This window comes from Myotis yumanensis, unplaced genomic scaffold (assembly GCF_028538775.1).
Source record: "Myotis yumanensis isolate MYYU_CA2020_CCGP unplaced genomic scaffold, mMyoYum1.0.hap1 SCAF_13, whole genome shotgun sequence".
Lineage (NCBI taxonomy): Eukaryota > Metazoa > Chordata > Mammalia > Chiroptera > Vespertilionidae > Myotis > Myotis yumanensis.
This window is the reverse complement of record NW_027223764.1, coordinates 20864370-20877921: the sequence shown is the minus strand read 5'-3', so window position 1 is coordinate 20877921 and position 13552 is coordinate 20864370. Positions and strand designations below refer to the sequence as shown.

General features: G+C 45.3%; 1 protein-coding gene across 3 annotated transcripts; it reads right to left on the bottom strand.

Moving 5' to 3' along the window:
• Window positions 1-1228: 1228 nt before the first annotated feature.
• MORN4 (MORN repeat containing 4) lies at window positions 1229-12693 on the bottom strand. Of its 3 annotated transcripts, XM_070432573.1 has the most exons (6): window positions 12556-12693; window positions 5158-5277; window positions 4953-5045; window positions 3102-3216; window positions 2595-2704; window positions 1229-2358 (listed from the first exon to the last, which is right to left on the bottom strand). In XM_070432573.1, exons 3-6 carry the CDS (start codon window positions 5017-5019, stop codon window positions 2210-2212), a joined length of 441 nt encoding a protein of 146 aa, XP_070288674.1. In that variant the 5' UTR covers window positions 5020-5045; window positions 5158-5277; window positions 12556-12693; the 3' UTR covers window positions 1229-2209. The 3 variants fall into 3 exon arrangements, with proteins under 3 accessions (XP_070288674.1, XP_070288673.1, XP_070288675.1); XM_070432572.1 differs by lacking the exon at window positions 5158-5277; XM_070432574.1 differs by lacking the exons at window positions 5158-5277; window positions 12556-12693 and adding an exon at window positions 3373-3430 and having other exon boundaries at window positions 4953-5032.
• Window positions 12694-13552: the final 859 nt, after the last annotated feature.

Genomic DNA, 13552 nt, shown 5'->3' with positions numbered 1-13552 from the left:
TGCGGCATCTTCCTCCCAGGACTGTGTAAGAGCAGGCGTACACAAGGGTTGGTGAGGCAGGGAATGTGCGGAGAAAGGGAAACCTGGGCAGGAGTGACTGCCCCAGGTAACCCAGCAGGTGTGACAGTAACTGGTCTCAGTGGGCACCGATGCTCAGGGAGAGGGGAGCTCAGGGGAAGGTGCTTTGGGATCAGACAGACCTGGAAACAAACCCCGCCTGGCTCTGCCACTCGTTTGGACAACCTGAGCCTGAATTTTTTAAAACTGAATTTATTGGGATGACATTGGTTAAGCATGTCTGATTTTTTTAAAATGCTCCTACTGTGCAGAGGGTTTTTAAAAATACATTTTTATTGATTTCAGAGAGGGTGAGGGAGATAGATAGAAACATCAATGATGAGAATCATCGATCGGCTAACTTTTGCACACCCCCTACTGAGGATCAAGCCCGAAACCTGGGCATGTGCCCTTGACCAGAATCAAACATGGGACCTTTCAGTCCACAGGCAGATGCTCTATTCACTGAGCCAAACCAGCTAGGGCTGTGCAGAGATTTTGATAATCAGATGATATATATATATATATAGTAAAGTGTGCAGTGTCAGTTCCAAGCCCCCATCTGTGACTAAGGTTTATTTTTAAATATTTTTATTGATTTTTAGAGAGAGAAGAAGGGAGAGGGAGAGAGAAACATCAATATGAGAGTGAAATATCAATTGGTTGTCTCCTACATGGCTCCCCACTGGGGATCGAGCCCGAAACCCTGGCATGTGCCCTGACTGGGAGTTGAACCAGTGACCTCTCTCAGTGCTTGGGACAACACTCAACCAACTGAGCCACACTGGCCAGGGCTGTGATTAATTTTTATTTTTAAACTATATATATTTTTTATTTCAGAGAGGAAGGGAGAGGGAGAGAGAGACAGAAACATCAATGATGAGAGAGAATCATTGATCAGCTGCCTTCTGCACACCCCACACTAGGGATCAAACCCGCAACCCGGGCATGTGCCTTGACTGGGAATAGGGCCACAATCTCCTGGTTCTGGGGATCGGGCCCACAACCCGGGCATGTGCCCTGACCGGGAATCGAACCGCGATCTCCTGGTTCATAGGTCGATGCTCAACCACTGAGCCACACCGGCCGGGCTGTGATTAATTTTTAGAAACAATAAATGGGTTAATATTCATGAGGACACATAACAGGAAAGTCAAGAAAACTAAGTATAGGCAGTTCTGGTAGTTTTATTCCTCATAAACACCTGTTTCTACAGTACCATTCAAAGAATAAATAGAGGCACACGGCTATAATTTCCACCGTAATCTGCTATTGAGGAGACATTCAGTGTGAGGATAAAGGTGTAGAGTGGGGTGGGGTGGGGTGTGTTCGGGTCACAGGGTAACTGGAGGCCTCTGTGAAGAACTGTGTAGGGACCCTATCAATCAAGATCTGATCCCCAGGCCTGATGGCCAAGGCTTGTGGTGGAAGAGTTACAGTGAACCAAATGCAAGGAGCCAAATGCTCGGTTAGTTCACCAGGGTTCTCCAATTCTACCTAAACTATTGGTCCACTGGGAAGGAGCTATGTCAGCTCTAAGGATTCAGTTCATTCCATGGTAGGACCTGATATGGCCCAGAGAGGTCTGCCCTTTGCCCTGAAGTATGTAATAAATACAAGTTATAAAATAACTGTTTGCATCAGTCTCTTTCTTGACTATCCCATAAAGGAATCCTGTCCCATGTCTAATGAAGGAAAGAGGCACAAATAGGGAGTATCTGCTAGAATTCAGGTAAGCAAGACAGCTTGTAAAGTCAGGGAAAGGGAAATAGCACTGTTACCTAATCCTTCACAGGGGGATATATTTGGATCACCCCCTCCCCCCGCAATACAAGCAGAATGAAGAGATTCTGCATCACTTAGCAGAAAAGGAAGAACAAGGCAGCGGCAGGTCTGCACTGGGTAACCCAGGGTGTTAGGGACGGAGAGTACCAACGGCGAGACAAGGAGAAGACAGAACTGGTAACCACTCTGCAGAGCCTGGGCCATAGTCCTCAGAACTTCTCTGTGGTCGCACCCCTGACTGGCAGGTGATGTGGCACAGCACACGGTCATGCCATCTCCTCTCACATCTGGTTCATTTGTTCACCTCGACTGAATAGCAGGGCATCTGCTTTACCCAATACTTGTCAGCTGGTGCACAGAGCGCCCATCAAGCGGTGAGATTCCTGGCTGACTTGGAGGCGCTCTGGGCTCGCTGTACGACCGCGGAACACTTCTCACGGCGCAGCAGCTTGTTGTTCTCGAACAGACCTTCGTTGCGGGGTATGCCGTGGGACCCGTCGGGGAAAGTCAGCAGGCCTTTGAGGGAGAAAGGAAATATGGGAGTGACAATGGCATTAATGATTCAGAGAACAGCTTGACAGGTAGAGGCTGAGGAAAAGAAAACCTCACAGCCTTCTCAGGAGGACTCTGGCAGTAAGTTCGACGAGCAGGCAGGCATTAGGGCACTGTCACTATGGATTAAAGCGAACAAGGTATACGTCCACCCATATTGTGCTCCCCTAAGTCTCCCATCCTGCTGGGCTGCCACTTACCAAAGCCATCTACTCTGCCATTTTTAAATTCCCCCTCAAAGGTCATGTTGTCGTGTCGAATGAAGACTCCGACGCCATTAAACTTGCCCTGGGCAAACTCCCCCTCATACCTGCAGAAACACAAGATGTCAGCCTTTAGTGGGGTAGTGAGCTGTCCAGGTTAACTCTTACAAGCAGCTACCAATATGTGTTATTTATTAATGCCAAGGAGCAAAGCTGACTCCACTTACCTCAGAGCTCTACCCACCCCGGTCTCATTCAGCAGAGAAGGGTCAGAGAGTATGTATGGGAGGCCCTAATCTCAAGGAAATAACAGAGCAGTGGGGGGAGGGAGGTCACTCACCTCTTGCCATTTCAAACTTTAGATCTATAAAAAACGAATGCTACTCCTTGCCTATTTTCAGAGGGCCTAGAACAAGCTCTTGATTGACCAGATATTCATTACTATCATTTTTAGATCAGATTCTCCCTAGTTTAAGGCTGAGAAAAGAATGAACCAGTACCCACCTTGAGCCATCTGAGAAGGTCAGTACCCCAAAGCCACAGAAGAGCCCATTCTCAAAATGACCCAGGTAGGTGCCACCATCTGCAAACATCAGTTGACCAAAACCATGTCTGCGGCCTGAGCAAAGAGAAAGACAGTGTCAGGTTGGGATGGGGCAGCTTCTGGGTCCCCTCTCACTGTCTAACATCCCTTACCTTCCACACCCAACCCACAAGGGAAAGAAGAGAAGCAGTGACATGATCAGGGAAGAGGACAAATACCCAGAGTCACAACCTGGCTCCTGCGACCTTCCCATCTTAAGTCACAGCCATCAGATTTGGAGCAGGTCTCTCTAAGCATGAAAGATAAAAGAGGACTTAAAAATAGCGCATAGTGCCTTATGGTGTGCTGGCACTCTCCTAAGCACTTTGTATATATCACCTTATTTAATCCGCACGAGAGCCTTATGAGGTAGGTATAGTACTACTATTACTTTCCTTTAACAGATGTGGAAACCAAGGCAAAAAGAAGCTAAATAATTTGCTCAAGATCCTAGAGCAATTAAGTCATAGAGCGAGAATGCAAACACAGCAGGCAACCTGACCCGACAGCCCTCAACACTTAACTACATTGCCACTCGGAGAAAAATAAAAGTATAGCACTTAGCACTGAGAGGCTACTGTGCAAACCTGTCAGCCTGACTGGCCACACTGGCTTGAGCTCTGCTACATCAGTAAGGCTGCGCTCACCCACTGCCCTGGCCAGAAAACAGAGCAGGAGGCAGCTCTTTTGAGGGACAGACTCCAGCAGAGCCTCAGGAAGCCTCTCCTCTCAAGGTCATATGAAAGAGGACAGCAGGTGTTTAGGAGGCAGGAGAAAGGCTGGCGATGTTCAGAGTCAAGGTCACATCCCACCTGCACAATTTCTCCTCTCAAGGCTCAAGCATTCATCAGCTGCAGGCTCTACCATGAAAAGAATGAGGCACGTGTCTGGGAACAGTGTGAAATGTTCTTCACTGACACAACTGCCTCCTCGGGGCAGCTCTTGGCTGGCTAGGCTTTGCTAGGACTGGACCTGGGGGGCCTTTAAGTGGCCACATTGTTTCCAAATGAACATCATTAAACTAATTCCTGTATAGTCTCAGGCTCCCAAGAATTTTACCATTCCTAAGAATAGATACTTGCAAATGTAACAAACTGTCACAGGATATTCAAGGCAATGAATGTCACTTGCTCTTGAGTGCCTGCCCTAATTTCCTTAAATTCTTTTTTTTTTTTTAAATATATTTCATTGATTTTCCACAGAGAGGAGGGAGAAGGATAGAGAGCCAGAAACATCGATGAGAGAGAAACATCCATCAGCTGCCTCCTGCACACCCCCCACCGGGAATGTGCCCGCAACCAAGGTACATGCCCTTGACCGGAATCGAACCTGGGACCTTTCAGTCCGCAGGCCGACGCTCTATCCACTGAGCCAAACCAGTTAGGGCAATTTCCTTAAATTCTTAAGGTTCATTGGCATCAAGTCATTGCAATAACTTCTGTATGTTTTGATTTATGGGCACTCAAAACAATTCATTTACTCTGCTAAGTACATTAGCACTTAGGAAAACAATTCCCAAATAATATCACTAAAAGATAAAAGGGTTAAAACACAATTTAGAAGCAGAAAGATTTAACTTACTTCTAGAGGTTGAATTAACAATTGTATTTTTTAAATTTCTTTATTTATAATCCTAAAATTGAATAAAGGAAAAGCACTATCATGTTAAATCTTGGAGTAAGACCTGAAGATGAATAAAGTTGGCTTATTTATCCTGAAGTATTATCCTTCAGCCAAATGTTCATCACTGGGTACCCCAGGCGTCCTCTCACCCTCCTTCCACTCGCCACGATACTCCTCCCCACTGGAGTAGGTGAAGGAACCTTTTGTCAGGGTCATGGTGACAGCTTACAGAAGGATGAGAACTGCAGGACACAAGCAGAGGAGAACCAGGTCACAGGATGGCTGGAGGAAAGGCCTGCAAAGCAACTCTGTAGATACATTCTAAAGGCTACCAGCTCAGTCAGTGTACACTACCTCGAGTACGCTTAACAAAACGACCCACTCTCCAACCATCGCCATCACCACCTCCGCCCCAGCACTCTTGATCCTCCTACTTGTCTTGAAAGTTTTCAGCCAGTTCCAACTTCCTATGACCTGAGATAAAAATTTAGGATTAATCTACAAATACTTTATTGATACCTGCTACACACTTAGTTAATGTGTAAAATACAGTCTCTTTCCTCAATATAAGTTTAAAATCTAGTTGATTAGACTAACAATGAAAACATTGAATAATATGAGAAAGAATACAATTAACTGCCAAATTGGATGGCAGAGATGAACAGAGACAAGAGGTGGGCAGAATTTAAAACAAGCAGTGAAGGGGGCAAAGGGCAATTCCAGACTGAGAGGACATGGGGAGTGAAAGCATAGAGAGTAACGTGAACACGAGATGTTCAGGAGGAAAATAAGAAGCTGGGTCTCCTAGAGTTGAAGGCATGTTTAGGGAGTAATAGGGAATAAATTTGTCAGCCTAAACCTTAAATTTGAAAAGAACCTCTAAGATGTAATCCAAACTCCCTCACTTTATCGTTGGAGAAACAGAAGCCCAGGGAGTTAAAAGCAAGTCGGTGACCAAGCTGGAGCTAGTGCGCAGGCCTTCCCTGACTGCCAGTTCTTTCCTAGGCACTATGCGCTCTGCCTTTAGGGTCAGGCGAGAGGAAGGAGACCTTTGTCACTTAGGCAGAAGAGTTTATAGCTGATGAGGTGGGTAAAGAGACAGCTTCAGTGGGTGGGAGGGTCGGACAGGGATGTAACATGATAAAAGCAAAGTTTAAGGAAAATGAAATTGGATCAGGAAGCAGAATGGACTCGGGCAGCCACAACCTACAGCCCGAGAAGCTGGCAAGGCAGGAGATGTGATAATTCAGTAGATTGTGAAAATGAGCACAAAGTATCCCACTTCGCTCAGATCCTCCCATTAAGAGACAGTTTGTTTATCCCTCCACCCACTGGATATGGGTGGGTTATGTAACTAATGGAACGTCAGCAAAGGTGATGTAGCAGAGGTTGAAGAGCACTCTTAACCTCTTGCCCTCTTGCCGCACTTGGAACTGTTTTGTCCCCAGATGAAAAAGTCCAGGCTAGTCTGCTGGCTGACGAGAGGCCACCTGGAGCAGCTGTCTCAGCTGCCCACAGACGCCTTGGTGAGCTCAGGCAAGACCAGAAGAGAGCGCAGCCCCAGATTATTAGCCCACAGTCACAGACTAAAGGCATGGTTGTTTTAAGCCACTTGTTTTGGGGTGATGCATTACTCAGCAAAAGCTACCTGATACACCCAGATATGAGATCGTAAGGCCTGAGCGAGGGGGAAAGCAGGGCACTGGGAGCAGAAGTAACTATGACAGATCTATCATAGAAAAAACCACCACTACCATCACCCAATAACATTTGAAGACTGGCTCGTTATGGCTTCACACATCTTGGTAAAATAATGTTTTTATTCAAGGATATACTATAAAAGGGATTTAAGATACCCAAACTATCACTAAATATAAATAGAGAAAAAATAAAATCATTTGACATATTTTAAAAAATGAAATCCCTATTTCCTTTTTAAACCCCCAGGTCTTTTTTTACTCACCCCTTCTCCAGAGTGAAATAATACAATGTTTTCTCAAGTGACTATAACTATGCATAGTCCTAGGCCCACACCCAGATCTACTGAATCAGATTCTGTACAGTGAGAGCCTGGGAATCTGCAGTGTTAACAAGCATATCATTAGGTTCTTACACACCTGAAAGTTTGTGGATTATTACTCCAATAAATGGAAATACTGTGTGTGAAGAGCTCTCCGCTGTATAAATCACCATTGAAAGGTCCCCTGTTATTAATAATTAATCTGGAGTCTGACCCTTAGGCACCTGACTGATTCCAACAGGACAAGTGCACCTCTTGTTCCCAGCACTAAGGTCAGACCTGGAGGACAATTTTTTTAAAAAAAATCCCTGGGGGCCTGGTGCCAACTGCTAGCTTCCCTCAGGTCCCAGAGAAGCCCAAATCACAACAATGTTAAGGGTTGTAATGATGTCTCCATTATGGAAAACCAAGGGGTTACAAAGAGTAGGTTCCATAGTACAAGAAAATCTGGCATATTTTATTTTTTAAAAATGGTGCTTCAAATGTTCAACTAAAACAAGGCATACATTGTTTTCTCCAAAGGGTGGTGGTGGACAATGCTGAGTTATTTATACTCCACATCAGTCTCTAAACCTCAGTCTCCTCCTCTATGAAGTGGAGATAATTACCTACTTCACAGAGTTAGCATGCAGATTAAATGAAATAACATTTATGAAAGTACCTAGAACACTGGCTACCCGTGTGCTTTAAATGTTCTTCTTCTCCTCCTTCAAAGAGACACCTATGCTCACACACTTACTACAATGGAAATTTCCCTAAAGTCTCAGTATAAAAATGCTACCAACATAATTTAAATAGCATTTTGGGGGGGGGGGGGAGTCAGCAATTTTGACTAATGAGGTAAATACTAAGTAGAGGAAAATGCAAACGACAGTTGCCACCCATCTGTTCTTTATCAACACCCATAAGATATTTTAATTTTGGCCTATGTCATAATAATTTCTGATACAGATGCCACATGCCCAGAAATGGTCTGATGTGAAGTCAGCTTGGCCTGAACAGAGCAGGGCCCAGTCACATCTTCCAGGCCTGGCTCTGCCTCAGAGCCCGTTTCATCCCAGCTATGAGGATAGATGAGTTCTGAGACCTGCTGTGGTCTCACCCAAACATGGAGGAACATTCACTTCTACCCCCATAATGAAGGCCAGCTTTGTGGAGGCACTTCTAGAAATGTTTGGGAGTCAATCTCATAGGTCCATCAATCAGGGGCTTTCTCACTTTTTAGTTACTCAGAAACTCCATGCCCAGGGTCTTTCACATAATAGAAGGCAGCCTGAGAAAAGGATCATTTTCTTCTTAAAGCCCCTCAAAACCTGTGGGGCTATTTTCTCAAAGAGGTGATGCCTTCTCTGTCCCATCAATGTTCCACAAGGTCAGCATCCAATTTCAGGTGCACAATTCTCTTATGTCAGCCCAGCATCAGAGTGAGCCTGGGGTGGAGGTCAACATGACTCCATTGCAACTACAACATTAATGAGAGGAAGAGAAACGTTTTCCATCAAAACTGCCGGGCATTGAGTTAGCTAGAGGCTATCTTCAGCTGCTTCCCAGGACAAATTAAGTCAGAGTGATGGTAGTGGTTGTTCTTGCCTATGATATATCTGTCAAATTTCCATTCCTAAAAGTCAGCATATGGTACAAATCTGAACTATCTCGTTCCTTCTAAACAAGTCAGAATTAGAAAGGATATCTCTTCTACTAAATCTTACGACTAAGCAACCATTCCAAAATATAAACACAAAATGATTATTTATACAGAAGATACGGGGATTTCCTTTAAATGTTAGGCAGCAGTTAACTTGTCTTCACTCAAAACTTTGGAAGGAGTTATTGCAGTGCAATCTGAGGAATCAGACTGACTACAGAGGGACTCAGGGGGAGCAGCCTCTTGTTTACTTTCTCTTGAGGCCCATGAAACTCCCAGACAGTGGCATCCCAGCTTGTCTCAGAGGGACCAGTAAAAGGTCTCTGAAAGAAAGGGGACATCATCTCTCAACTTAACCCTGCCACCATCCTCTCCCACTGTTTTCAAAAGTGCATACTATACTACAAATTTCCATTCCTTTTTTATCTAGGAACATAGAGCAAACTCCCTTCAATAGTTACTTTTCAAAATAAAGTCCATAGCCAAAAACACAATCAGAAGTGCTAATTAGAGAGAACACATATTGACTCCATGGGACTAAGGCCATGGTTAAACACATTTGACTAGAAATTTCTACCTATGTCCAAATAATTGATATTGTCACTACCTTGGTCAGTGTCAGAATGTTCATTTAGCATTCCTGTAATTAGACATGCTAAGTAATACTCAGCTGCATAGCCACTGACCCAGAAAAATATTTCACCAGTTAACATGGTCATTGAGACAAATCTAGTTTAATAAAGTATAGTCAATGGTAATGAAGACTGAAAACCCAATCTATATATATAAAAGCCCAGTGACCAGAACAGTGGAACAACCAGAATGACCAGTGGCTATGATGCGCACTGCAGCAGCCAACCAGCATGATCTGGGCCCCGATCAGCGCCCCCCCATCCCCACCAGCCCACCCTGATGGGCCCCCATTGGGGCAGGTCGGATGGACCCCACCTGTGCACAAATTCATGCACCAGGCCTCTAGACTATCCTATCTAACAATAGACAAACATGGCAATTGACCATACCTTCGCTACACGTCACACTGGCTAATCAGCATGATATGCAAATTAACCACCAACAAAGATGGCGGTTAATTTGCATACTGCAGGCAGGGCAGGACAGCGGGAGCTGCCAACATGAGCTGCCATCCAGGCCCCTGTGTGCAACCCCAGAAGCCGCTTGCCTGCCGCCTGTGATCGGATCCGATCCCGGGCCGCAGGCCGGCCCCAGAAGCCCCAGAAGCCGCCTGATAAGGCAGTAACTCTATCAGTAAGCACTCTGAAAGTCAGTGGCATAAATGCACCAATTAAAAGACAGATTATGAGGGTGAATCAAAAACAAAACCCACTTTAAATATAAAGACACATATAGATTAAAAGTAAATGAATTAAGCTGCAGCCTGTTTTGCTCAGTGGATAGAGCATTAGCCCATGGACTGAAGGGTCCCAGGTTCAATTCCAGTCAAGGGCATGTACCTCAGTTGCTGGCTTGATCCCCAGTCCCTATCAGAGCATGTGCAGGAAGCAACCAAACAATGTGTCTCTCCCTTTCCCTTCACTCTCTCTAAAATTCAATGGAAAAATATCCTTGGGTGAAGATGAACAAAAACAAAGTAAATGGATTAAGTAACATTAAAGAGATTATAAGAAAAATATATTCCAAATTTTGTTAGTTGTATAATGGTTATGTTTAAATTATTAACACCTAAGAAATTGGGTGAAGGGTACATATAATATGCTGTAGTATTTTATAGTTTTTTTTTACATGTATGAGATTATTTCAAATTAAAATATTAAAAAATTAAAAATTAATAAAATATTAATTGAAATGTGTCTGCATTAACATGAAAAATCTCCTAATTGCTTCTAGCATAATTTATTAAATTGTGCTAAAATTTACAAGGGTTCAATTAAAAAATATCTTAATTCTAAATGATGTAATAGAAAATATGTAATAGTGCTGTTATAATCACTTATCTGAAAATAAAAATTTAAAGAAGTGAATTTAAAGAAGGGATTAGCCAAAGAAAATATATGCACAACCCATGGACACAGACAACAGTATGGTGATGGCCAGAGAGAAGTGGGGGGCAAGAGCTGAGTAGAGGGGGCAAAGGGGGAAAATAGGGACATTCTATATAATAATAATAATAAAAGGCTAATATGCGAATTGACTGAACAGCAAGAATGACCGGTTGCTATCATGCGCACTGGCCACCAGGGGGCAGACACTCAATGCAGGAGCTGCCCCCTGGTGGTCAGTGCACTTCCATGTGGGGAGTGCCACTCAGCCAGAAGCTAGCTCATGGCTGGCCAGTGCAGAGGTTGTGTCCAGCCAACCTCCCATGGTCCCTCCCCCCGGCCCACCAACCTCTGGATCGGCCCCAATCGCTGGCCAGGCCAAGGGACCCCACCTGTGCATGAATTCGTGCACCAGGCCTCTAGTACTTTAATAAGGATGCAAATCAGTATTTGTATCAGTTATTCAAAGAGACTAGATGGCCTACAAATTTAGGCTTCAGCTATACATATGGAATCTAGTCACAAAGTCAAGATAATTCATGCTTCTTCTAAGCAGATACTCATCCTTTGTTCTTTGGCTGGATGGGTTGCAAAGAATCAATCCAAACATTATCTAAAAGGAAAATGACTCTTTGTCCCTGCAAACTAATATACTATTAGTCTGCACAAGAGTTTATATCCCTGCTATCTTTCTTTTCTCCTGACTCAGACAATTCCAAATAGAAGTTGAAGACAGGAAAAACCTTTGTTTCCATTCCGTTTTGTCTTTTTTTTTTTTTTTTAGAAATCAAACTTGTTAAAAAATATTTATGTATTCATAATAACCTGTGTCCAAATTCAGAGAACTTCTTAAATAAAAAAACTAACATAAAGAGGAATAGATTTTCAGTTTAAGAATATTGTTTGGAGCCCTGGCCGGGCAGCTCCGTGGGTTAGAGCATCGTCCGATACACCAAGGCTGCGGGTTCCATCCCCAGTCAGGGTACATACAAGAATCGATCAATGAATGCATAAATAAGTGGAACAACAAACTAATGTCTCTCCCTCTCTCTCTCAAATCAATTTTTTAAAAAAGGAATATTATTTGTAGGCAGCAATCTTAAACTACCTACAAATATCTTTAACATTGTCTCTCTCCCAAACTACCCTCCCCAAAGTAAGATAGTTTTGTCAAAGTTTCTTCAGTTATGAAGACAGCAGTTCTTAGGCCTTTAGAATCCTAAACAGAAGAAAATGAAGGATTTGATCAACAAAGAAGAAACCTCGAACAAAATGCAAACGTTCTTTTTAAAGTGTTTTAAGTGAGCATAAAATAACTTTTTATTGTAAGTCAAGTCTCTTTTCCTATAAGTCTCCCTTCCACTCGAAAAGTAAATAGATGTATGGCTACTAGGTAAAGGTCTTATTTAGGAAGACTGTGGGATGGTTACATTGAAGAACCTGGAAAGAAAATCCTAATACCAGAAAGAAGGTAAAAAAAGAAGAAGAAAAAGAGACGACTCTGGGGTGACGGGGACTGCCAGGATATTCCTCTGTTTCATGAATGAGGAAATGACCGGTCCGGTTCTAATATAGCCCAGTTTCTCCTGCTGGTACTAAGCAGTTTGGAACGCTAGCCTGCAGGGATGCGACCATAAACTCACTGAGGCATCCGTGTCTCCAACCCGTTCGGTGCGGGACGGCTCTCCACCACAGTGTGAGGCGGGCCCAGGCAAACAAAGCCGTCGGTGGCAAAAGACAACATTTCCACGTCCACCTCCCTTTCCCTCCACCACCCATCCTCACTTTCCACAGCTGCTCCTGCCCTCCAGCCCGGGGCTGCTCGCCCGCTCGGGTCTGGCATCCCCGCCCACCCCGCTCGCTAACCCGGTGCCCGGGGATCTCCCAGGCCTCGGGCCCCAGCGGTGGGAACGGGCGGCCGTGTTTGAGACCCCGGGGCAGCCGCCCTCCGGTCAGCACGTCGGGCATGGAGCCATGCTCCCCACCCCTGTCATCTCGGGCTGGGCTCCTCAGTCCCTTCCTCACCGCCACACTCTCCCGGCCCCCTCCCACCCGCGCTGCCAGCCAACCTGGGCTCCGCCTTTTGGGATGACCGTCACGCCCGGCGCGGGGTTCGAGCGGCCGGCCGGCCTTCCGCTCCCCCGGGCTCGCCCCTGTCACCTGCCTCTCCGCCACCTCCACCAGCGCCTGCCCCTCTTGACGCCGCCATCCCCGGCAGCCGCACTGGCCAGAATGTCCGCTGCCCATTGGCTGTTACCTAGGCAACCGGGAGCAACGCCACTCCCTATTGGCCCAGGCCGAACTCGGCGCCATCTTTGTGCGGGGCGAAGTGTCAACTATCCGAAAGAGGGACGGGGCTGACCCTGGATTCCACCTCGGCAACCCCGACTGAAAGAGAACTCAGGTCTCGCCCATCCCGGGGCAGCCTAGCCGAAATGTCAACACCAAACCGAACAGAACCGAACCGAACTCAACCAAACCCAACCAAACCACCAAACCAAACCTGAGTCAGATGCAACTGGAGCGGCGCCGGTCCTGCTCCTATCTTCGCAGCTGTCAATGGCCCGGCTGAGGAGTCTCCCGGCAGAACCCTCCACACGGCTTTGAGGTGCAGCTTTGTAAATTGAAAGGCTCTAGAGCGGGCAAACTGTAGTTTAATTAGTGCAACCCTGCGCCAGACACTGTGATATCAAGACACGTTTGCATTCCTTGTAGGGATGTGTGTTGTCGTTGTCATTACCCAGATCCTTTGTGTTTAAAATATGCCAAGATGGAAGCAAATCAGCCCAAATACCACGCACATCACTGGGTTTATCTCTGTTTATTTACTTGGAATGCAACATGATGCTAGGGTGCTGCCAGGCTGGAAAAGGCTCAATCACTGCTCTCAGGGGACTTACTGCTAAGTGTGGCGAAGAAAAGATTCATGCACGTGGGAAAATCCACGACTATATTTAATTATTAAGAGAAGGAAAACTCATGAAGAGAGTAAAAAGATTGCCTCTCTGAGTTGGGATTTTTCCTCATCTGTAGGACGGAAAATTATAATAATGATGATGATAAAGG